Source organism: Mesocricetus auratus, unplaced genomic scaffold, assembly GCF_017639785.1.
Source record: "Mesocricetus auratus isolate SY011 unplaced genomic scaffold, BCM_Maur_2.0 Super-Scaffold_100676, whole genome shotgun sequence".
NCBI lineage: Eukaryota > Metazoa > Chordata > Mammalia > Rodentia > Cricetidae > Mesocricetus > Mesocricetus auratus.
In genome coordinates, this window is record NW_024429266.1 from 133,329,732 (window position 1) to 133,355,985 (window position 26,254).

Below are 26,254 nucleotides of genomic sequence, written 5' to 3' on the forward strand. Positions count from 1 at the left end.
GCCGCCAGGTCTGACAGTCTGGATTTGATCTCCGGGACCCATATGCTGGAAGGAGAGAACTCAGGAAAAAAGAGCATGACCTCCGCATGTACACCATGGCATGCACACACACTCACAATCAAAATATAATAAAATGAAGAAGGATAAAATCAATCTCTAAAAAAAAAAACAGGTAGATTCAAGTTTTCATTTCTCTGGAAGACACTGGCTTCTAAACTCACATGCACCTAGTGGCACAGCTTCCAACAGTTAATGAGTACTATATACTCTGTTAGTCATACTAAGCCAGCAAATCCTGCTCCCCACTCCCTACACTATAAAACATGAGAGCCATTTGCTCACTCTGCCCTCACCTGTTATAGAACTGTTACATAGATTACCCGATCTCACCATAACCCTGTTTGATACACTATCCCTCCCATTTTACAAACGAGGGTGTTGACATAAAAAGACATAAGTTTCAGAGTTTACAGCTCTGATTCAGATCTAGGCCTGGATGTTGAAGGTGAGGCCACTGTTCACACGTCTTTGCAGCAAATAATGTATTTCCACCCCTCGGAAGGGATCCTGTCGGAATTCACGACGTTGCTTTGAGGTGGCTGAGGTAACTCTGTCCAGGTTTCTACACCTCCATTGTTCCTCTGGGTTTCCACAGCAGCCTTCTATCTGGAATTGCCTCATGAAGAAGTGTCTTCAACATCCAGTTCCACGTAGAAAACCCCTTTTGTTCCTCTAGAATAACTCAACATGGTAGGGACTGCTCATTTCTCTGTTAAGTTCATCGTGTGATCCCTCCTGGGCTGGACCCTTCAGACACAGACTTCTGCCTCTGCCAGCACCTGCTGTCCCGCACTGACGTCTGCCTTCCCCTCCCCACTCAGTTCCTGTTCAGTGGCAGAGAAGCATTCCTTCTTGAGGGAAGCTCCTTTGAAGCCTCTTGTGACACCTTGCCCCAGCGTGCAGCACAAAACACCTCGAGAGGGAGGTACTGGTCCCTTCTTCGTCTTCATCTTTTGTTGTTTGTTTTTTAGGTGGGATTGTAAGACCGTCCAAAGGAAGGGCTGTGTCTGTGTTGCTTCTTGTTGTATGTCCAGATACATACCCCATGTATGATTGGAACCTGGTATGTCTGTGTGGGAGCCTGCCCAGATGTTGACTTAAAATATTTTCCAAACAAGATTGGGCCCCCTCAACGTTTTATCCTGGGTGGAGGATAAATTCCCTCCCTGAGGGACTATCGGTAATTAAAGGTTGTTGGAGAAGCGGTGTCATTTTCTTCAGTGGAATAGTTACCAATAAGTTGCCTTTGCTGGAGCAAGAAACACTAATTAAACTTGGTGGACCATAGCGAAAGGGGACCCGACGGTGGAGATTTATTGGGAAGAAGGGCTCCAGCAGGAGGGGGAAGGGAAAATGTATGAAAACGACTAAAATTCATTTATATAATGTGTGAAACTGTCAAATGTAGGTGTCTCAGTTAGGGTTTCTGTTGCTGTGGGACACCATGACGCCAACTCTTAGTGAGGAAAGCCTTCAATGGAGGCTGGCTTACAGTCTCGGAGGGTTAGCCCGTTATCGTCATGGCGGAAGCGTGGTGGTGCACAGGCTGACATGGAGAAGGAGCTGAGAGTTGTACATCTGGACCAGCAGGGACAGAGGGTGAGGTGGGCCTGGCGCACCTCCTAATAGTGCCACTCCCTTGGGCCATTTCCATTTCAACTGCCACAGTAAGAAAATTTTGTTTAAAAAAAAGTGTTCAAAATAGAGAGGTTCCTGTCGGGCGTAGTGGCACACACCTTTGATCCCAGTACTCTGGAAACAGAGGCAGGCAGATCTCTGTGAGTTCAAGGCCAGTCTGGTCTACAGAGTGATTTCCAGGACAGCCAGGGCTGTGTAGAGAGAGACCTGTTGCAGAAAACAAAAAGTAAAATACGTAAATAAAACCACAGGGCGCGGGATCGGGGTGTGAAAGGCCGTCGTGTGTTTCGGTCATTTCTCTCACAGACTTCAGTATGCTGGCCTCAGAGACAGGAGCACGTTAGCCTGACCTGAGTTTGACATGGCCCAGACACCCTCTTTTGTCCTTCTTTTCTTCAGTTGTCAGGTACTCAGACCTGTGCTGTGCCCGTCGTTTTATTGCTGCTTCCTGCTTCAGGGTTTACTGATGTGCTCCGCACCTGTAGGGCAAACACAGCTTTTATCGGTATTGGTGAATGTCAGGACTGCCAAGCAAACCCCCAGCGCCCGTCCCCATCAGCCTGGCTCCCTGGGGAGTATACCTAAGGTCCGTTGGGTAACGTTATGGTCATACGTTACCATCTGAGGAACCTGACCTTGGCCACCTCTTTCTGGGGTGGGATGGTGGCATCACAGAGTGCCTGCCCCTTGTCTCGTCTGTTCCCATTGTCTTCCAGCGTGCGGGAAAGGTCCTGATGCTGGGCCTTTATTTGTGTTGGCCTTGCAGTTGTTTTTTCGAACTGTCTGTTCTTCTGGCTTTCATTTTCTCCTGTGAAGTATGATTTATTCAGCCTACCAACTTATCTTTCCCTTTTATAGGGAAATCTTCCATTAAAAACTTCACTTCGGAGTTGACTATGTTTGGGACAGGCAGAGATTGCCACAGACTTGTTTTATCATAGCAGATTCTTTGAGGGTGATAATGCGGTCATGTTGGTTTCCCCACCCGAGAGCTCTCACACAGGCCATTGTTAAGGGGACTAACCAGAAAGGAGAAGTCCTCTGAACAGTTTTCCCCCTAGCAGCCTGTCTTGCCCCTCCATTCTCTTTCTCTTTGAGAGGTGTCCCCACTTCTGCCACTAAGTTGTCTTGAGAGTTATACCCCGCATCAAACCTTCTCGCGGGCTCTATGACTTTAAGAACTGCTCCTCCCAGCTCAGCCACCAAGTTCTGAGGCGTCTTGCTCCCTGATATCTCCTGCTTCGCCCCTCTTGCCTTCCTGGCTTTGGCTCAGCAGTTCAGTCACCCCTCACAGCCATGAGCTCAGTGACCCCTTGGCCACCCCAGTGCCTTGGCTTTGCCCTGCTGAGGTTGTTGTTACCACTGTCCTCCTTAGAACTGCTGAGTGGATGTCCTGGTGTCTTCTTAGTTGACTCTTACGACCACTGTCCCTTAGATCCCCTCGTATCCTTCCTCAGAACACCTCCGAGCAATCAGCATGTTCCACTTTCCGTCTAGAACACAGTCTGGAATCTTTCTCACCCTTGGAGCATTCACTCATCGCCCATGTCCTCTGGGAGGCCTGCCTCTCTGATCTCCTGTTAGACCCGTGGCTCCGCACCCAGCCATCAGCTACACTATCTGTCTCATTGTTGGTGCTTTGAGTACTTGGGGAGTTCCTGGTTGACTGTTCATTGAAAGAGTAAGGGAATTATGCCTTATTTACTTTTCTATTCTCAGTTCCTGATATGTAACATTTGCTTATTAAATGTTTATTTAAAGGATTATAAATCTGGACATGGTGGTTCATAACCCCAGGGAGCCTGAGTCAGGAAGAGCACGTTGGATTTAAAGTTACTTAGTTTAAAAAGACAATAATAACTGGAGGTAGGGAGACTTGTTCAAGAGAACAAAGCAAATCCTATACCCTGTAGCCCAGCCCTTCCAAACTGAGGCAAAATGAGAAATTTAAGCCCTAATACCCAAAGGCAGTCTGTGTTATACGTTAACTTCCTCCCTGTGCTTCTGTAAGGATTCTAGTTGTTGGCCATCCTTGGGGCAATTGACAAAATTAGTCATTCTAGCCCTTTGTTATGGGGATTCATCCCTAGTGGAAATTTCAGTCAAAGGAGGTTAATACAGACAGATGACACGTAAAATATATATGAGATAAGAACAGTAGCAGTGGGCACCCCCCGGAGTGTCAGACAACATCTTGCTAATCTTCTTTCCACTGTCAAATATTCTCGAAGTTAGGCTGGGGAGATGACTTAGTGGGGCTGAGAGCTTGCTTGGCAGCTGTGTAAAAACTGCATGTAGCTGCAGCCTGGTAACCTCGGGGTTGGGGTTGGGTCCCGGCAGGAGCAAAAACAAACAAACAAAATGGAAAGAATAAGACAGACAACAATAGAGGGAGGCACCGAGAGAGAGAGAGAGAGAGAGAGAGAGAGAGAGAGAGAGAGAGAGAGAGAGGTGCATGGAGATTTCAAAAGCCCATGCCTGGCCCATTTTCTTTCTTCTCTCAACTTGAGGACCGGGATGTGAGCTCTCAGCTGCTGCTCCAGAACCACGCCTGCCTGCTGCCATGCTTCCTGCCATGGTGGTCTCACCTTCTGCAACTGTAAGCAGCTAAATGCTTTTTTTTTCTTTTTAAATAATTGCCTTGGTCTGATGCCTCTTCAAAGCAAAAGCAAAGTAACTGAGACACTAGGACTCTCCCATCTAGCCACTTTTTAATTCATAAAGATAGCAACTTGATAGTGGATTCTCTCTTAGCCAGCTGTTCAGATGAAATGTCACCAGTGCCAGGCCAGTTCAATACCATGTGCCACCTGAGAAAATGCCAAGAGAGAAGTTTAGCTTCCTACTGTGCCACTCTGGCTCAGTGCACAACTTGAATTTGTGAAGAAACATCAGATGAACCCCAACTAGGGAACGTTCTACAAAATACTTGGCCTGTACTTAAAAAAAAAAAGTCAAGGTCATGAGAGATAACAGAACCGTTTTAGATTAAAGGAAGCCAAAGAGAAGATATTGGGCCTCACATGTGATCCTGGACTGTGCCCTGGAAAAGGAAAAAAAAATTGTTGCTGTTTTTGTTCACAAGTCATCACTGAACTACTATAGAATTCTTCCTTCCCAAGGCCTTTATGTTAGAGTCTAGTTTTGACCATTATACCGTGCTTGTATAAGGAATGACTTTGTTTCTAGGAAAATAAAATATTGAGGCTCAGGATGGCTGCAACTTGCTTTCAGGTGTTTCAATAAATTATGCGTATTATATATGGACAGGACAGCAGTGCACATGTTAACCATGGGGGGATATCTGGATGAAGGATGGATGAGAATTCTTTATATCATTCTTGCACTTGTTCTCTAAGTATAAAATTGTTTCAGAAAGCAAAGTGAACATCACTGCAGCCTCCATCTCAAGGTTCTCTCCTGGCCTCTCAGGGAACAGAATGATGACCTATTCTCTGCTCCAGAGTTCTTTGGGCCATGCCTGTTACTTCTGCTATTCTAAGAGGCTTCTGGTTTGTGGCTGGGCTCAGGGGCATCTGGTCAACCAGCTCTGACCACCCCCATCCCCCCATTTCCTGATTTTAAACTGAACCTACCACAGTCCTGTGAGAGAAGTTTCCCACACAGACTTTGCAGTGTGTTTAAACCCAAACACAAGATCTGTGCACTGTAAGATGTTGTGGTCCAGCCCTCAATAGCAGATAAAGTACCATCCCCAGTGTTTGCCTGTTAAAGGTGGGTCTGCCCACATTGGTATTGTGGCATACATACACTTGTAATTCCATCACTTAGGAGGCCAAACAGGAAGATCCTGAATTTGAGTCTGGACTAATGGGGAGATACTGTCTCAAAACAAGACCTACAAAGCAAAAAGTAGCCCCCTATGCCTTGAGAGAACCCAAAAGTTTCACCTTTCAGTAGAAATCTTATCCTTCTAAAGGTAGAATGTTTTTATTACTTTTTGAGAGTTTCATACATACATATAATATACTTTGATGGAACCCACAGCTCTTTTCCCCAAACTTCTTCCATCCTTCATCCCTTCCAGATTGACTCCAATTTGTGTTACCCACCCCCATCCCCAACCATTTTAAATCCACTTTGAGGAGCCTTTTGTACTCCAGCCGGGTTCCTCTGTGGGAAGGTAGTGGTGGGGGCCAGTTCTTGGATCCAGGGGTCCAAGATCTCCATATTGGGTCTTGTAACGGATTTGTAACAGGCTTGTTGGTGGGTGGTCTCATGGGTGTCTGCAGAGCCCCTCTGAAGCTGCCGAACTCCAGGGGGCAGAGGAAGGAAGGTTGTTCCTCTTCTCTACCTTTTCACCCCAGTCCTCACTTGCCAGAGCCTTCCCCTCCCCCATCCTTCATGGCTATCCACTCAAACCCAGCCCATAGTTACATTCTCTGTGTGTATGAACTTAAAATTTTTCCCACTCTTTCTTTTTTTTGGGGGGGGGTCTTTAGTCTAACTTCTTCCATTTATTCTTGTGTTCATTCTCTCCTTCACGTTTTAGTGCCCATCTAACTGGCCAAGCTAGTTACTGTTCTTACTTTGGAAAGTTAGGTGAGTGAGGATTGTAGCATCCCGGAAAGGAAGATGAGCAATAGAGTTTTCTCCCAACCCTGTTTTTTGAAGGTTAGTAAATTGACTCCAGTGCTAACTTTGCCCACATCAAATTGACAGGTAGTTGAGCATTTTAATCCTCCTGGTTTTCTTAGGGGGTGATGGCATCAAAGACATCCAGTTGCTTTTTCTCCCAAGCACATCCCACTGGTACATGGGACAGTCATTGATTTGTTTACCTGCCCCTCTCTCCGCTCACATACATTCAAGCAGTCTTGTTTGTGCAACCTGGGCACTGAAGGAACATCTAGTGACCCTAGAGAACATTATAGTCAGGATAAGAGGTTTGCTTGTGCCCTCTTTGTGTATAGTCAGTTTTGCAGAGTTTTCCAGGAAGTGCCCTGAGTGGCGGAAGACCATATCCCCCAAAGAGGAATTGAAGTTTGATGACATGGCAAAGGCAGATAAAGTCCGCTATGATCGGGAAATGTAAGATTATGGGCCAGCCAGAGGAGGCAAGAAGGCGGACCCTGCAGAAGACCACCATCTGGGGGTTATTCTGCTCTGAATTCCACCCCAAGATCAAATCCACAAATCCTGGCATCTCCCTTGGAGATGTGGCAGAAAGGCTTTGTGAGATGTGGAGTAACTTAGTGACAGTGAAAAGTCGCCTTACATTACCAAGGCTGCAAAGCTGAAGAAGTGTGAGAAGTTTGTTGCTGACTGTAAGTCTAAAGGGGGAGTTGGTTGGCACCAAGAGTCCCGCAACGTTGCCCAGAAAAAAATGTGGAAGAAGAGGATGAATACTTTGTCTCCTGTGAATACCTGAAAGGAAGAGAGTGTCGTGAGTGACGTACCTCTTATTTGAGCACTATCCATTGCTCTTGTTACGTTTAATTACACAGTTGACCACGATCATATTGTAGTTTCTCAAAGTGTCAGTGGTTTACATGAGGTGGCCATGAGTGTCCGGAGTGCCCTGAGACTGTATCACAGTTATACATAACTCCAAACATTTTAAAATGAAAAGATGTACCCGTGTTCTCCTCACTCTGTGTTCTTTGCTGGTTAGTGTGACAATGCATTTGAAGATGTTTCTGGCATTTTGTTTTCAACTCCTACGGTAGTGTTAACTGTACGGCTATTGGCTAGAAATCTGAGTTGTCAAGTGTACATATCCATAGCTTGTAGAGAGAACAGAACAGCCCAGACTGATATCTTGTTTGGTGTGGAAGCTGTGAGGGGAAGATGCCTTTGGGAAGGGCCATAGCTTAGGGCGTGTGCTGTGAGCCTGGGCATCCATTTAGCTTCAGGTTGTCTTGTTTTTGTATATAGTGGGATAGCATCCTGGTGACATTCTCAATTGTGGGAAAGAGGGGAGGGGTCAGCTGGCATGAGAAATGTTTGGAACTGGTTTTTGTTTGTTTGTTTTTTTGTTTTTCGAGACAGGGTTTCTCTGTGGCTTTGGAGGCTGTCCTGGAACTAGCTCTTGTAGATCAGGTTGGCCTCGAACTCACAGAGATCCATCTGCCCCTGCCTCCCGAGTGCTGGGATTAAACACAAACAGTAGAACTCATTCTTGTCAGCAAAGCAAGGGACTACCGCATCGATGATGATCAAGAACCCTCTGTACCTAAATGCAGTTTTCAATATTCTGTTGGGTTTTTTTGTATGTTTAGAATGCTGAAATGAGGTTAAATAAATAGTATTACATTTAAAAAAGAAAGGAAGGAGGAAAAGAAACATCTAGTTACAGTTTATTTGGATATGAGATTACAGGTGAGTCTGGGTCCCCTTTGAGGGTGGGTCCAGTTGCAAGCTGGTGGTCAGTGCATTGACTCACGAGTCAGTCCCTTCAGCCAGTAACTGCTTGTTAAGTGCCTTTTGCACTGTTTTAGGATGCTGAGTTAAAAGAGTGGACAAAATGAACAGAACCCTGACTCTAAGGATCGTCTATGTTGTTAGTGCGGAGAGCGGGCGGATAGACTGATGTTTGCCAGTAGTGGTCTCTCCAGTGCTGTGAAGTCAAGCAGGATAGCAGGTGAGCAGTTAATAAGGGGTGAAAAGCTGTTTGTCGAGGGCCTTAATCAAGGAAGGTAAGGGAGCCAGGCCCTGAGGGAGTAACTGCTTCTTGGAGAGGCCACGTCTGTGCCCATTAGTCTAGTTCTCATTTTGGAGAATTAATGTTTTAGAGAGTATTCCAAGCATTCAGAATTTATCACCTTAGTGTTTTTAAACTTGTAAAACCAGAGACTCAAGTGGTAGTAATGATGCCACCTTCGTATCAGAGGAATTCCAGGTGGTGTGGGTTAAAAGACATCCCTCGGATCATGAAGGCTAACTGAGCAGAACAAGCAGGGCGCAGATTCTCAGAACAGTGGTTTTGCTCCTCATGGAAGACAGACCCTTGTAACTTGGCTCAGTCTGCAGAAGAATCTTGACGACCTTCAGGCTGAAACCTGTCGTTCATCCTGCGTGCTTATCTCTGCTGTGAAAAGATTGCTGAAGAGCAGGATTGCTTTTTAAGTGCTGTGCCCACATATCATGAGGCAACTTGCTTGGAAACAGGCATCTTCATCTGATCCTGCCAGGTGTTGCATTCTGGGCACCAAGCAAAAGAATCTGCTGAAGAGCAGGATTGCTTTTTAAGTGCTGTGCCCACATATCATGAGGCAACTTGCTTGGAAACAGGCGTCTTCATCTGATCCTGCCAGGTGTTGCATTCTGGGCACCAAGCAAAAGAATCTGCGTGTTTCATGGCCTCAAGTGGTTCTTATATAAGGTCAGGTTGCGAAACCCTAGCTGAGATAATAGAAGGAGGAATTTAAGATTTATGTGTACACATACTCACTGGGGGATGGTTGGGGAAGCCTCAGCAACCAGCACTTTCTGTGGTTTTGATACAGTGAGGAAACTGCATACTAGGGAAAGTCAGATGAGACCCTGCCCATTCTGTGGAAATGGAGGGGTGATGTGTTGAGTGCCCCCCCACACTTGAGTAAAGTACTCAACATGGTAAGTCATTTGGATCTGGGAGTGGGTGCTTCTCCCCCACAGCAGGGCACTGGTTGCTGGCTGGCTTTGTTCAGCCTACCTCTGTGTGTGGATTCAGGCCAGTGCTTGTTTATTGTCTTGTATACCCTTGACAGGTAAGGACCAGACCACTATCTTGATAAACCAAGATATCTTGAAATTGTACATTCCAGCCCCAACACAGAACATTAGATACTGAAATGTAGGTGTCTTTAGTTTCAGTTCTTGATTTCAATCTTGCATTTAATTCTAACTACCATCTTGACTTTCAGATGAGGCAGTGTTGAAATAGCAATATGTATAATAACTGTCCCAGCAGTGCCAGGGGTCACTACATTTTATTTATTGAAACAGTGTGTATATATGTGTAGACCTGAATGCCATGGAGGAGTTTGGAGGTCAGAGGACAACTTGTGGGAGGGAGTCTGTTCTTCCACCACGTGGGTCTGGGGTTCAAATTCAGGATTTGGGGCTTGGAAGTCTTTACCTACTGAGCCATCCTGCTGCCCTGAAAGACATTTTCAAATAAGATTATTTACTTACTTATTTTTATGTATTTACATCAGATCCCTGACTGGAGCTGCGGGTGGTTGTGAGTTGCCTCATATGTGTGGGAACCAAACGCAGGTTCTCTCCAAGAGTGGTAAGAGCTCTTTTTAACAGTGAGCCATCTCACCAGGCCCACAAGAGACTTTTGGTACCCACACACAGGAGGAGCAGAAGGAGGGTGGTTTAGAGATGCTCACATTCGTTGAGGCCAGGATGCTGCCGAACATCCAATGATAAATAGGGCTGCCCCTCCCCACAAACTATGGAGCTGAACATGTGTGCCCCAAGGTTGAAAAGACCAATTGAATGCCTTGTCTCTGAGTGGTTACAGGCTAGGATTCTAAGTAAGCTTTTGTTCGTGTGTATGTGTGTGTGTGTGTGTGTGTGTGTGTGTGTGTGTGTGTGTGTGTGTGTGTTGAACTGCTATAGCTAGCCTAAAGTTACCTGGATTGTGTGGAGGGCAGAAGTCACTTGAGCATTCTAGGTTGTCTTCTAGAATAGAAAGAGAAGTTAGAAGTCAGGGGCTTCCTGAGGCATGTATGGGTAAGGCACAGGTCTGGTGTGCTCCTGAGTGATCTTATTATGGCTCCGTGAGGTTTACAACACGTTCTGTGATACATAAACGTAAGAAAGTGGCCACTGTAGTACAAAGAAGTGGACCTGTCATCTCACAGGTTGTGTGTTTGTGTGTGTGTGTGTGTGTGTGTGTGATTAGAACAGCTGAAATAAACTTATCTAATAGGAGTCCCTCATACATTTTTATCTACTTTTAAAAATTGCTTGTTTTGATTTAGGTATTTTAAGACAAGCTCAGGCTGGCCCAGAACTCTGTGTTTAGCCCAGGCCTGCCTCATACTCAACAGCATTACTCCCCTGTGCTGGGGTTATAGGCATGTGCCCCATACCCAGTAAATAGCATTAGCTTTAGCCCTCACATGTTATATTAGATATCTATACTTGTTCATTCTATATTTTCCATCTGCTTTCTGTTTCCTTCCCCTAACTGAACCTGTGCTAAATGCTGTTGAATTGCTTGTATCTGTATTTTGAGGTGGGTTTTGTTTGTTTGTTTTTTATTTGTTTGTTTTTTATTGCACATGTAAGTAAGATCAGGTAGGATTTGTCTGTGTCCAGCTCATTTCACTCAGCACAGTGTCCTCCACCGGCCTCCATGTTGAAGCAAACAGGAAACACCTTTATCAATCAGTGCTTCAAGCTGCCTCTCCCTTTGGAATTTAGAATTTAGAATTTGCCGGGCACCTATTGCAGCCTGGCCCCTTCGTGCTGGCTGCTGTGCTGATTGCCATGCCTGCCCCCTGGCAGCTCTTAGACTGTTCTGCTCAACGGCAGACACCGCCGCTGAACAACCCCCTCTCCAGGCCGCACTGCTCCCTTGCTGTCCTGAGATCGTGTTACTTTCTGGCATGTTGGTTTCCAGAGCAGGACGCGGCCCTTGTTTTCTCTCTGTGTCCTTCGGTTGTGCATTGGCAGGACCAGAGAAACTGACAAATCACCCTTTCATGTGGATGCTTCGGGGATGTCTGTGGTAGCCCCTCCTCCTGGGTTAAGCAATTTAAAGAGCATTTTGGCCAAGAACTAGTATTCATCTTAAATGATGAGAGTTCCAGAATTATCTAAAGCCTACAAAGGCACAGATTTTATCTACCTTCTTTTTTCTCTTTTGTATGGGACCGATTCTTGTATTGTACCCCAAGCTGGTAACTGGTAGTAATTCTAACTCTACCTTCCGGTTGCTGGGATTGCAGGTGTGACCTACCATACCCAGCATAGATTTTCTTTTTCCTAATACTTCTTTTCCTTCTGTCCTGCTCCTTCAAGGTAGATGTCTCCAAGTTAAGTCTGAGCATTGCTCTTCCACACTGTGATTTTATCTCTGTAAGGATCTTATCTCTTATCTCCCTTGTCCAAATGGCCATAGGTCCTTATCTGCTCTAGACTTATCTATTTCCTTCTTTACTGCAGGAACCGAATTTTACCTGAGCAGGCAGCATGCCCAGTTTATGGAAAGCCCCAGCCAACTCTGCTGTTGGGGAAGCCGTGGCAACTTTGATGTTGGGGAGGCCATGGCAACTTTGATGTTGGGGAGGTTGTGGTAACTCTGCTGTTAGGAAGGTCATGGTGTGTAACATGAAAAATAAATGGACCCAGAGACTAATATTGGGGTCCAAGCTTCAAGCTGAATATCAGAAAAGCAAAGCAGCCGGCCACTAACTTCTTACCTCTAGTTTAGGCTGAAAGGGCTGATTCACACACGAGCTCTTCACCAAGTCTCAAAGTACTGTCTGTCCTCAGTGTGGCTGGAGAATGAATGTTTCTCTGAGACCTTGCTTCTGTCTTACATACTTCCCTAATGTTGGGCTTAACGATGTGAGCTATAATTGTCTTTTAGACTGATTCACTCTTGTGTAGATCTGGGTGGCCTCGGAGTCACAGAGATCTGTCTATCTCTTAATCCTGAGTCCTAGGATTAAAGGTGTGTACCTCCACCTTCTAGCTTCTGCCTGACTTATATAGCTTGTGACTGACTTTGGTTTCTGAGTCCTCAGGCAAGATTTAATAAATCATAAACTATATATCACCACAATGGTAACTCAGATGTTGGGGAGGCAGTGGCAACTCTGATATACATGGAAGCTAGAAGGGGTCTCAGAGGTTTGCCTTTCATGATCCTGGTAATGCCCCTTGCAGAGCTCAGCTTGCTCTCACATGCGACCCCACCTTGAGTTAAGGGGCTGACTTTGGCTGCAGAAAGAGGGTGGCTCTACAGAAAAGGGGAAAGCTGTGTATTGCATGTAACCAGCATGGGCTTGAACCATTTAGGACTTGAGCAGGAATGGTAGGGAGTGAAATAGGGCAGCCGGGAGCTTTACTAGAAAATGATCAAATTTACATGTTATTGTAACCACCCATCCATTCATTATAATTTTCTTTATAGTTATACCAATAATAACTGGTGGCTTCAGAAACTGGTTAGTCCCATTAACAATTGGAGCTCTCAGCATGGCATTCACACAGAAAGACAACATGTGCTTCTGATTACTACCCCATCATTTCTGTTATTACTAGCATCACCAATAGTAGCAGCTGTGTCGGGAACAAGTTGAACTGTATACACCCCCCATTAGCTGAGAATCTAGCTCATGTTAGAACATCCATAGATCTTACCATTTTCTCCTTACACTTAAACGGTGTCTCCTCAGTCTTAGGCACAATTAATTTTATTACTAATATCGTCAATGTAATACTCCCCAGCCATAACATAATATCAAACCCCGTGATTTGTATGATCAGTCCTTATTACAGCCATCCTTTTGCTCCTCTCCCTTCTAATCCTAGCTGCAGGAATTACTGACAAAAATCTAAATCTAGATACAACATTTTCTGACCCGGCTGAAGGAGGTGACCCAATCCTCTGTCAACGCCTGTTTTGATTCTTTGGTCACCCCAAAGTTTCTATTCTTAATTTCCCAGGCTCTGGAATTGTTTCCCATGTTGTCACATACTGCTCATACCAGAGGGACTCTGCCATAGTTAGGGTCACTATTGCTGTGATGAAGCGCCGTGACCAAAAGCAACTGAGGAGGAAAGGTCTGTCGTACGTTTCCACATCATCATTGTGCTAGTCAGGGTTCTCTAGAGTCCAGAGACTGAGGAGGAAAGGTCTGTCGTACGTTTCCACGTCATTGTTCATCATTGTGCTAGTCAGGGTTCTCTAGAGTCCAGAGACTGAGGAGGAAAGGTCTGTCTTATGTTTCCACATCATTGTTCGTCATTGCGCTAGTCAGGGTTCTCTAGAGTTCAGAGACACTGAATAAATCAGTTCCCCTCCCTGCCCCCATCTTCAGTGTATCCCGAAACGTCTTTACATAGACTTCCAGCAGAAGGCATAGTCAAAAGATCCAGATTGAAAGGGTGTGTCTGTCCATCTCAAAGATCCAGATTAGAAGTGGATCTTACCACTTCACATTAAGCAAAAACCTGGAATAGGTATGCCCCATTTTACGGTTTTAGTTAATTCCAGATGTACTCAAATTGACAACCAAGAATAGTTCTCACAATCATCAAAGCAAGTCAGGATAGGATCTCAAACGGGAGGATCCTGAAAGCAGGAGCTGATGCAGAGGCCACAGAGGGGTGCTGCTGACTGGTTTGCTCTCCATTGCTTGCTCAGCCTGCTTTCATACAGGACCTAGGACCACCATACCAGTGTTGGGCCCCACCCACAATGGACTGGGCCCTCCCCCATCAATCACTAATTAAGAAATTCCCTACAGACTTGCCTATAGCCCAGTCTTACAGAGGCATTTCTCTATGGAGGTGCCCTCCTCTCAGAGGACTCTAGCTTGTGTCAAGTTAAGGCTAGCCAGCGCAGACTCCGGTACTGTCTTCTTCCTGCCTGCGCCTCGCCCCAGCGCAAGTCACTCTCAGGCTTTGCTCCTGCGCCCACAGTAGCCAGGTCTTTGGGCTGAGCTCATTAGCTTCATGTGCCCAGCTCACATGTCGGCATCACCCCACCCTCTTCTACTGGAACTAGATGCATATGCACATTTACTAGGAAGTGTTTGGTTTTGGTTTCTTCTGTGAAACCGCTCTGGCTGTCCTGGAAGGCACTCTGTAGACCAGGCTGGCCTCGAACTCCCAGAGATCTGCCTGCCTCTGCCTCCCGAGTGCTGGGATTGAAGGCGTGTGCTACCAGCTCTCCGCAATTACTAGGAAGTCTAAGGTGCAGCGTTGTGGTGGTTTGAAAGAAAATGGCTTGTCGGGAGTGGCAACTATTAGGAGGTGTGGCCTTGCTGGAGTAGGTGTGATGCTGGCGGAAGTGTGTCTGTCTCTTCCTGCTGCCTTCTGATCTGGATGCTGAACTCTCAGCCACCTCTCCAGCACCATGTCTGCCTACGTGCCTCCATGCTTCGCCATGGCAACGATGGACTAAGCCAGCCCCAATTAAATGTTTTCCTTCAATAAGAGTTGCCTTGGTCATGGTGTCTCTTTACAGCAATGGAAACCCAAACTAAGACAACACTGGATGCTTTTTTTTTCCTGTGGGAAGCTTATCTGCCATACAATCTTTTCTCCTTTACCATTTACAAATTCACAAAAGTAACTCTAGCAACTGTTTCCATGGATGGGTAGTAACTGGTAGGACAGAGGCACCGGAAAAGAGCAGTCTATTTGTTCCATGTGGTAGATGTCTTGCAGCTTAGTTCACTTGGATCTGTGGAGGAAGCCTGACTGTCAGGCTGGCTCTCAGGACAGTCGCTCTGTCAAACCGCAGTCCCTCTTCCTACCGCCTGTCAGGCAGGCTGTCAGGACAGTCGCTCTTCTAACCACAGTCCCGCTTTCCACCGCCTCCTGGGTACCTGCATGTGGCCATCTCTCAGGTTCATTACCACCGGGAACCACACAAAGCCTGGCTGACATTCATGTCTACTCTCTGTAGTTGAGACTAGGATCCTCGGTGTGTTCTTTCTCCGCCTTCCTCCCTTCATCATTTCTCAGTCCCTCTGCCACGGCCTCCTCCTCCTCTTGGTCCACTGCAGGATGCCTCCTGGACGCCAACACAGCACTGAGTACCCAGATCTTGCCTCATAGTCTCTCAGAGAGTAACATTCAGCCAACTGGACAAATTCTTCATCTGTTGTGAAATCCATTTCTCATAAACCTCCCGTTCCCATGGGTGTAACCTCTGTGGGCTAATTCCTCACCTGATGTGAAATCCATTTCCCATAAGTCTCCCGCCCCCATGGATTTCATCTCCGTGTCGGTTGCTCACCTTTCTGGACGGCCTACTCCAGTCACGTTGATTTGCTCTCTGATTTCCCAACTTCAGATGTCGCTTGAAGCAGCCTCGCCCCAGCAGGTCCTCATTACTTAAGCACTCATGTACACCTGCTGTTCCAACTGCTGCTCCCAGCGCTGCTCTTCCTAGGCAGTGGAGGGGGAGAAGGATGGGTTGGAGTTCTCAATGCCTCTACTAACCCAGACGTAGGCTTATCCTTCCCAGGCCGTGGGCGCCCTGTCTAACCGAAACTATTATCCATAGGGCTGGTTTGCCGTTTCACCTTTTACTGCTTTGAGGCATCTATATTATGTGTAGTGGCTGATTTTTAATCTCATGAAAGTTTGGGGGACCAGTGTCTCCACACTCATCACTTCTCCAGGTCCCTCTCAGCCACCCTTTAAGACCCCGAAGTTTCCTCCCATTGTTTTCGCATGACCATACTCACTTTCTCCTACCAGCAGAGCAGCCAGCCCTAGCTCCTTGCAACCGCTTTCTTCCCTCCATTCCTAAAATTCTTTCATTTCAAAAATAGATAATGGGGACCCAGTGAGGCTTAAATAATAGTACTTCTGGGGTACTGTTGGTTCTTGCCACCTGGACATGTTTGCTAGTCTTGTGCCTCCAGCTCTACAGCCAACAGTTGGTAGTCCTGTAACAATAGCTGATTAGGAGTGGTCAGTGGGTCTCTTAAAAACATCCCAATGGGAGAAGAAGTACAGACAATGACACAGTTCCCCTGAGTGAGGCAGAGAAGACTCAAGGGTCTGCAGTTTCGTCTCAGGAATTCAGAGAGGGTTGACTTTGAGATGGCACAGGCTGCTCAGTGATTCATCAAACACAGCAGGGACCTAGGATTCAGCCTGATAGAGACAGTCTCCTGGCATCAGCACTTGGAGAAAAGCCAGAAGAAGAGGAGAGGACTATGTTCGAGAAATGAAGCCTTACATCCTGGGGAATGGGCAGAGGCGGGTAGCCCTGCCAGAGACCCACTTGCCAGTATCGAGTGGAAAGCCAAGCCACCAGTAAATGAGAGAGCAAATTTGTTGCAGATGGAAGAGAGCAGATCTGTTGAGGGTGGAGCCAGGTGGGTAAGGTTCCAGCATGAAGTTATTATCTTTCAGTGGGTCCTGCTGCTAAACCAACATGCCACACTCAACAGAGTTAGAGTAAGAGGTTTATTGGGGAAGAGTGAAAGACTGAAAGGGTGATTCTTCCTTCCATCTATTGGATGGTTAGCAGAATGTTACAAGGGTCCCATAAAATATCAGGATATAGCATTCCGAGAAGCAGATTTTTGGTAGGCTTATTCACCATGAGTGAGCCAGAACGAGATCTAATGGCTTTTTATCGAGTGAGGATTGAACGAGAAAGGTACAAGCTGCCTGGGGCCAAGGACTCTAAGCCTGAGAGACCTGTGGTTGCCGATACCAGGTCTTGTCCAAGAGTCGAGGAACCACAGTCTCGAGATGATTCCTCACTTGTGGGAAATGGCCAGGGGTGGGGGAGGCGGAGGGGCTCACCAGTCATGCCGGTGTTGGATGCAGGGATCCAGGGACATAAGGCTGTCTTATGTGGAGAAGTAAGGTTGTCTTATGTGGATCGGGTTCTAGGGTTCTGGTGTGTCTCAAACTGCCAGTAGGCAGGAGGAAACACCAGGAGAGCATTTCTGGATCAGAGAACCAATGTTGTAATTAAAAAATAAATAAAACACCACGCAACAAGGCTCACATAGGTTTATTTGAAGAGGTGAGAGAAGGGACGGAGGGGTGGACAGAGACCAGTTCCTGGGGACAAGAGTGGAAGGAGTGACAGAGAAGAAGAGAAAGAGATGGGAGGTGGTCAAGGCCCACCTTTTAAAAGGGAATGCAGCGAGCGTGCACAGGAGGTGCTCTTGGTGGCTGCAGCTGAGGGCATATCCTATCAGTGCCCCAAGGGCAGGCCAGTACAGATGCCCGGATACTAACAATTGTCTTTAAGTTTAACTTCTTTCAGATTCTCACGACATGGGGTAAATAAGCCAGATTTTTGGTCAAAATATCACTGCCTCTGTTCCAGATGAGCCGTTTCGTTCTGCAAGCTCATGAGTCAGGCCTCCAAGGTCTGTGTATCCGCTGTATCCGTCGGTGTCGTGGCTTCTAAACTCCCACTAGAACAGCCCATAAGTGCTGCTCCCTCCCGGCACGTGTCCTCTGCTTCTGTTCACTAGGCTGACCATAGAGTTTGAAAACTTCCCAGGGTCTTAGCTGTTGTGACGTCTCATTTAAGGCTTCAGTATGATCTTCAGCAAAGGTTTCCTAATAAGGTCTTTGGCACAGTGTTTTGGATGTACTTCAAGTAGCATGATACACTATGGTACTAAATATTTTCAGTGTAGAATTGGTAGAATATCTGCTGAGTTAGAACTGGAGTTGAGGAAGAGCTTATTTCCAGTATTGGGGGAAAAAAAAAAGAAAAAAATGAAATGACTTGAGTGTCAATTTACTTACGCTCATCTAAGATAAGAAACCACACGTTTTCACTCTGGTCCTCCGGAAAAGCAGCCAGTGCTCTTTCCCTCAGAGCCATCTCTCCAGAGTCTTAAATCAGTCCTTTCTAGACTGAATAGGCCTTTGGTAAGGAGAGGCCATCTCTAAATTTTTTGCCATACCTCTTAGATCATTATCTTGCTGCATCATTAGAAAGGAATATCTTAGTTTCTGGCGTTTAGTGTTTGGTGTTCATAGTTGTGGCGCTAACTCTTTAACCTTTTTAATTATTTATTTTTTTAAAGATCACATATTAATAATATGAAACAAAAATTTAAAAGGTCCCATAGCCTGATAAATGTAAAATTTCAAAAGATGTTAGTTTAAAAAAAAAAACAGTTTTAGCTGGGTGTGGTGGTACACTTCTTTAATCTCAGCACCCAGGAGGCAGAGGCAGGAGGATCTCTGTGAGTTTAAGGCCAGCCTGGTTTACAAAGTGAGTTCCAGGGCAGTCAGGGCTCTGTTACACAAAGAAACCGTGTCTCCAAAACAAAACAAACAAATCTAGTTTTTTAAATTTAAAACTCCAAAATTCCCTCCTTTTTAAAAATATTTATTACGAATACAACATTCTGCCTCCATGTATGTCTGCACACCAGAAGTGGGCACCATGTGGTTGCTGGGAATTGAACTCAAAACCTCTGGAAGAGCAGCCAGTGCTCTTATCCTCTGAGCCATCTCTCTAACCCCCCCCCAATTTCCTCTTAAAGAAGTTTAAAGTCTCTCAACTGTGGGCCCCTGCAATATCAAAGAATAAAGTACCGTTTGACTCCGAGAGTGAAGAAGCAGGGCACAGCCACAGTCCGGACCAGGGAAAACCAGGCTCCAGTAGTGCAGACAGCTCCATGCGCAACATCTGGGGTTTGCCCCACAATCCTCTGGGCTTCCCTAAGAAGCCTGGGTCACCTCTCTGGCCCCAACTTCAGCAGCATACAGAGCGCGCCGTCTAGTCCCAGCCCCGTCCATTGCATGGCCGCTGTCGTTTCTGATGGCCATCCCATGGCACCAGCATCTCCAAAACTGCTAGGGTCCTTTCCTGGGCTCTCCTTAGGAGCTCAGCCCTGCCACACAGTGACACACATCAACTGTTCTCCACAATCCCTTCTTACCTTTAAAACCAATACCACCTGGGTAACTCTTACATTACAGAGTTTGGCTGCCAGCACAAGATATGTTCTTGTATGTGAACATATGAAGGTGTAGCTTTAATACCTTTTTAAACAAGCCTTATTTTAAAATTCTATCTTTCATTAGCCTTGTATTCAGGACAGGAACTTTTATACAAAAATCCACCGTAATCCAAAATATCTTGGAGACCTGTTGCCCCCTTGGTTGGTTTATGCCATGTGATCACCTTTAATCAAGATGGCAGTGAAGTCGCATAACGTCCATCATCCCCAACTCTAGCAAAGATCCAGCCACACAGCTGTCTACTTCCTGATGGGGACAGCAGCTGAGATGGTGGCAAACCACATGTGGCTTATGACGTTCTGTGCTGCCGCTCCTGGCGATAAAACACCATCCACCAAACTGAACAAACCCACATGGAGTTTATTGGGAAAGGGAGCAAGGGAGGCGTAGGTGTTAGCCAATCAGGAACAGAAGTGGGAGCAGTTTGGAACGAGCCGGGCCCTTGAAGCTGGAGTCATGGAGCTGCCATGGGCCGGCTCTGCACCGCCCCAGGTCCACGTGGTTTGTGCACGCAGAGCCCTTAAGCAGCCACCTAGCGCAGGCAACGTAGTCTTGCAACCTTTGACAGCCTTTGAGCTGTCAGTGAGGAGCGATCGCATGTCAAAGATGGATCCAGGGCAGGGAAAGTTGCCCAAGAAGAGTGATCCCGGGGTTGGGGAAGCGCCCAAGGATTAGAGAGGCCCTGTGACCAGGAAAGGCTCCCTAAGCAGAAGGCACAGGCCAGGAGAGGGCTGGTGCGGAGTGGCAGGCGGTGCTGATGAGAAACCATGGGGCTGGAGGAGGAGAGGAGTCGGGAGCAGGAACAGGGTGAGGTTGCCGAGGACCCGGGGAGAGGGAGAAGCCAGGATATCAACACCGGGGAGAGGGAGAAGCCAGGATATCAACAGTGTGGCTTTGTATTCCTTGGCTCCTGACTGCCAGGATTCCTTTCCATCTGAGCTGTAACATTTACAGGGATCCTACGAGACAAGGTAAGGGTGCTTGCCACCCAGGCCTGGCAACCTGAGTTTGATTATCAGGACCCACATAAAGGTGGAAGGAGGAAAGGTGGACTCCATGAAGTTGTCCTCTGATCTCAACACAGGTGCCATCACACACACACACACACACACACACACACACACACACACGCACGCACGCACGCACGCACGCACGCACGCACACACACACACACACACACACACACACACACACACACATACAGAGGGCAGAGGACAACTTTCAGATGTTGATTCTCTCCTACCAAGTGGGATCCAGGGATCAAAATCAAGTTACCAGATTTGCTGGCATCAGACTTGCCTTGGCCTACTTAGGCCTCTTGCCAGTCCCCTACCCCAAATTAAGATTTTAAATTTTGGAATAGTTGTAGATTCATATGTGACAGTCTATCAATTCTCTGTAACTTTACCCCCTCCCCCCATGACATTTTGTAAAACAATTTGTCTCAACAGGCATGTCAGCAAGGATACATCAAGACCCAGAATATTTCCATCACTTCAGGGTCCTTCACAGTGCCACACCCCACACTCCTTTTTGTTTATTTATTTTTTCTGAAACAGTGTATGTAGCCCTTGGACTCACCATCCTCCTGCCTCAGCCTCCCAAGTGCTGGGACTCTCGGCATTTACTGGCACACCTCCTTTTCCCCTGCATCCCTGGCATCCATTGCTGTGCTCTCTGGTTCTGTGGTTTGTCATCTGAAGAGTGTTAGGTCTCATACAGTGTGTGACTCTTTAACATCAGCTCCTCCTAACTCCCTGTAATTTAATCTGAGTCGTGGTACCAGGAATCCATCCCATTTACCACCAAGTAGTACTCCAAGCATGGCTGTATCACTCTAATGTATAATCCACCTGACGCTTCTCTCTTCCCCTCTCTCCTCCCAGCAATGCCAACTGAGTTCACCTCTGTAAAGCTGAGAAGAGATTGCTCAAGGACCTCCCTGCAATGGTACACCCGAACCCAGAACAAGATGAGAAGACCCAGCTTGTTATTCAAAGACATTCTCAAGTAAGCACAGCCTCCAGGTCAACAGCATAGGGTTAGAAGTGTTCAGTGAAGTGCCTACCTGTTATTAGAGGGAAACCCTGGGTCCAAGCAGCAGGTTAAACCTCAGCTGAGTGAAGACTCGGGATATAGATGAGTGGTTTAGGCACTGCTTGCCTTGCATTTGATAGATGGGTTTGATGGGAGTGCCAGTCCTAGTGGCTGAGCTTGGGTGCCCGTTCTTCGTGCCACTGCTTAGCAAAAGAGGTGTTCTTAGCTATTGTGAGCTAATGTGTATATGGCATGTTAAAGTACCCCGAAGACTCCTAAGTACCACTAAATACTGAACATCAGAGAAGACAGTACCATGTGACCCTTACATCCCAGCACCTAGGAAGATCAACACAGAACCTGATGGGTTTCTTTGGTACCCGCCGAACCAAGTTGGAATCTTCCTTCTTTCTTCCTTCAAATTAAATTACCGTGTGTGTGTGTGTGTGTGTGTGTGTGTGTGTGTGTGTGTGTGTGTGTGTTCATACTCAGCAGTATGTTTTTAAAGGTCAGAAGACAAATTTGTAGAGTCAGTTCTGTCTACCTGAGATCTCAGCTGTGGTGAGTGTATGAGATGACAAATTAGTGTTAATTTATGAGGCCTCTGGAGACAGCTCTTTGATGCTCTTAAGGGTAACTGTTAGTGCCCTGTAATTACTCATTTCTTGGTAGGACTCTCTAGAAACACAAGTAGATTGTTTGATTTTTTAAATGTTTTTGCCTGCAAGTGTGTCTGTGTATACCATGTACATAGCTCATGCCAGAGGCCAGGAGAGGATCCCCCAGAACTGGAGTTACATGTGGTTGTTAGCCTCCACGTAAGATTGTTTCTTGTTTTAAAACTCTGAGAACTTCATACATGAGAACTGCATCTACGGCTTTCCCAGATTGTTTCTTTGATAAAGGCCTGACAGTATTTAAAGAAACAGAAAAAACAACAACAACGGAAGCAGAGATTCTGTGGTTAAGTCGTTCACTTGCTCTGTTTAGTTCCATCATCTCGTTGTAATTTGGATCTTGTGCCCTTGCAAAAGCAAGGCAGGGTGGGAGAGGATTCTGTATTTGCTTAGGAAGAAGCCAATCATAAAAGACTGTCTCATCAGGAAATGACGCCTTCCTTTTACTACCCTATGGTGACCTTCCATCAGGCTTCTCAACCTTCCTACTGCTCCCGCCTCTGTTCCTCGCATTGTGGCGACCCCAACCATGAAACTGTTTTCATTGCTACTCCACAGCTGTAACTTTTCTATTGTTACGAATCATAATTTAAATATCTGATATGCAGGATCTCTGCTATGCCGACCCCTTGTGAAAGGGCCGTTTAGCCCCTTGGCTGAGAACCACTGCCTTAGAGTCTGCTTCTATTCCGTTTGGATTAGGATTGCTCTTAGTTCATGTTTTTCTCCGGGTGTCACAGACGCATTACTGTACCTGATTTCTCCATGCAGGTGTACATCGGTTGTGTTTGCAGTGTGGCTCCTGTACATCCTCAAGGTGAATTACACTGCTGAGGAATGTGACATGAAAAGAATGCATTATGTGGACCCTGACCGCATAAAGGTGAGCTATTGCGTGGGGCTTAAATTCAGACATTTCCAAACACACACTTCAGCCGCAATCCCACCTATACTGTATGACGTAGGTAAGCGTGCTAATGAAAATCTGAATAAGTGTTCTAGTTTCACATCTGTTTCCGTGTTTAAAACAGAATCTGGCCAAAAGCAACTTAGAGTAGGAAAGCCTTATTTCAGTTTGCAGGTCACAGTCCATCATCGAGGGAAATCGAGGCAGGAAGTCCAAGGCAGGTCTGCTTGCTAGCCCATGCAGGTTACCTTCTAACCAGGGAACGCACTCACAGCCAAGACAGCGTGTCAGAAACCATGGAGGAGCACTGCCTGCTGGCTTGCACATTCTCGTGCTCAACCACTTTCCTTACACAGGCCAGGACCACCTGCCCAGGGGATGGTCCTTCCCACAGTGGGCATCACTGAACAACCAAGGCAGGTCGCCATGTGCATGTCTAAAGTAGGTGGCTAGTGTAGATAGTCTTGTTCAGTGTTTGATGTATGCCAGGAATCATGCCACAGGTGCACTGTACTGTCACCTCAATGTCACCCTCCCTGTCCACCGCTGAGATGACTGGAGATGGACATGAAGAGTCGGGCCAGCGTCCTGACTACTCTATAGTTCCGGCACTTAGAAAGCAGAGCAGGAAGACCGCTTCGAGTTCAAGGCCTTATCTCACCAAAATAAACCAAACTAAATCCACTGATACTAAATCCCTTGGGTTCAGTCCCAAGTTTTCCCAACTGGGAAAATGCCAGGAGTGGTGTATGTCTGTGTAGATACTTCTTTCTTGTTTGACTTGGATTCCCTCATTTCTACCTTAGTCTGTATTCTGTGGATGTCCCAGTTTTGTATGGTCCAGATAGATAAACAAGCCACTGAGGAGCATCACCCTGTTTAGTCACAGGTTTTTGTTTTCCTGCTGTCCCTCTGTCCTCCGATGTTTGCTGCCTCCTCTTGTTTCATCAGTATTCCACATCTGCTTGGAGCTCTGTCCTCTGCCAACCTGTCTGGCTTGCAGACATTCCCTGAAGCTCGTTCAGTTCCAGGGCCTTTCACAGTGCTCTTGGACCAGGGTTTTTGACATCCTGTTTTCTGTCTCCTGGGAAAGGCCTAAAATTTTGTGGTTTGCTGAATCACTGTGGATTCCTCTGTCTGATTCTCTCCTGAGCTCCCCACTTTCTCATGCATCTTATTTCCTGTCCTTTTAATTACGTGTGTCAATGCCTGCCTGCCTGCCAGCCAGTTGATGGCCCGGAGTCTGTATAGTAGAGGGCAGAATGAGTCTCTCACATGAGGCTGAACACGCTGCATGGGCACAGGGTGGATGCTTCATCATGACGTTGTACGTAGAGTACACTTGGTAGAAGTAGAAACCTAACTGCCTGCCATGATTATCCCCCCATAACTACATTAAGGGTGGTCAGACAACTGTACATGTGTGAATTTCTGTGTACGCACGCCACCACGCTATCGGCCTTCGGGCTTGTGCAGCAAGCACTTTGACACTCAACCATCACCCCTGCTCCTGTTCTGATTATTGTGGCTATTGCTCTTTTTTGAGATTAAAAAAAAAGCGTTATGTATAGAGATGTTTTGTCTGCATGTCTGTCTTTATGTCACAAGTGTGCGGTGTCCAGAGAGACCAGAAAAGAGCACTGGATCCCTAGAACTGGAATTAGATGCTCCTGAGCCTCCAGGTGGGTGCTGGGAATCAAACCCAGGTCCTCTGGAAAAACAGCCAGTACTCTTAACCATGGAGCCACTGCTCCAGCCCCACGATCATTGTAGTTGTTGCTCTGTAAAGCTCTAGAGACCAAAGGGAAACTCGGGACTGCATCTCTGCGGCACCGTCACAAGGGAGGGAACACTTGCATACATAGCCTGAAAGATCTGATCTGGGGCAAATGATGGGACCCGCCTACGCGGCCTTTATGATGGGAAGGCATTTTAGACTAGCGGCCAGATTGCAGAAGAAAAAACTTGAAATCTTCTGCCACACTCCCTATCATAGTAATAGTAAGTCTGTCTGAATTGTGAATTATTTGAGAGTGGAATTAAGTTCATAAAGTTCCCTGCAGTCTGAGAAAAGGCCCGCATGCCTAGCTGGCCCTTAGGCGTGCCCTGCTTAACACGTCTGTTTCTGGCTTGTCTTTGCCTCAGGCGTGCCCTGAGATAGCACAGTAGGAGTTCTGAAAACTGACCCTGCCGTGTCTCATCCCCCTCAAGACTCTTGATCTCATCATCTTCGGGAACACCTGGAGGTCCCTTGGTCCACCTGTGAGACACGGTCCATCATCCCCCAGCACTGCCCCTGCTGTGTGCTCTGGGTGGGGCTGCTCTTTTCTTGTTACCTTTCAACCTCTTTCTTTTTAGCCACTCCATTGGGATACTACCCACACATCATAAAACTCACTGGAGCATGTGATGCAGGGCCTTTCACATCTTTACAGAGCCGTGCTGCTGGTGATGTGTGTGCAGAGCCTTTTCATCGTCCCCCAAAGAAGCCCCAGGACCATTATCAGTCACTCCCTGCCCCAAGCAACCATGAGTCCCCTCTCCACCTCTAAGGCTGCTTGCTGTGTAATGTAAATACAGCCCATCATCTTTTGCTGCCGGCCTTTTGCACTTAGCTAAATGTGTTCGTTCATCTCTCCAGTTGAAAACTAACACTGGTGCTGGGCATAGTAACCCAGAGCACTCAAAAGACTGAGGCAGAGATTGGAGTCAGCACGCACTATATGGCAAGACCTGTTTTTAAAAACTAAATAACAAGGTAACCCTCAAATTTCAAGTAGCACAGGGAAGAATAAAGGAGAGAGTTTGCTGTGGTTTTCCACTGGGGAAGAGAGACTAAGGGACTGTTTTGTGTGCGTGTCCCCTGAAAGCCTGCGACAGCCATGGGCGAACTGGAGTTGAGGTGTATTACTTGAGATATTTCTTTAATGATGTTATTACTATTATTAATTTTATACCCTGACCACAGTTTCCCCTCCCTCCTCTCCTCCCAGTTCCTCCCCCAAATACCCCCCATCCACTCTTCCACCGTTTCTATTCAGAAAGGGCAGGCTTCCTGTGGATACCAGCCAAGCATGGCATACCAAGTTGCAGTAAGACTAGGCACCTCCCCTCATATTAAGGTTGGGCAAGGCAGCCCAGTGTGAGGAATAAGGTCCCAAAAGCTGCAAGACTCAGAAACAGACCCTGCTCCCACTGTTAGGAGTCCCACAAGAAGACCAAGCTACACAACTGTAACATGTGTGCAGAGGGCATAGGTCAGTCCTGTGCA

At 46.7% G+C, this 26,254-nt stretch overlaps 1 protein-coding gene across 4 annotated transcripts in view; it reads left to right on the forward strand.

The window, feature by feature from the left end:
• St3gal5 (ST3 beta-galactoside alpha-2,3-sialyltransferase 5) overlaps window positions 1-26,254 on the forward strand; it is a 47,963-nt gene that overhangs the window by 4,901 nt on the left and 16,808 nt on the right. For 2 of the 4 annotated variants that reach the window (XM_005076092.4, XM_013117755.3), the window contains exons 2-3: window positions 21,249-21,372; window positions 22,848-22,959. In XM_005076092.4, the coding sequence (XP_005076149.1) occupies window positions 21,249-21,372; window positions 22,848-22,959 (236 nt within the window). Of the gene's footprint in view, window positions 1-8,201; window positions 8,303-21,248; window positions 21,373-22,847; window positions 22,960-26,254 lie in introns of those variants that run through there. The other 2 variants (XM_013117754.3, XM_040737687.1) reach the window with 2 other exon arrangements.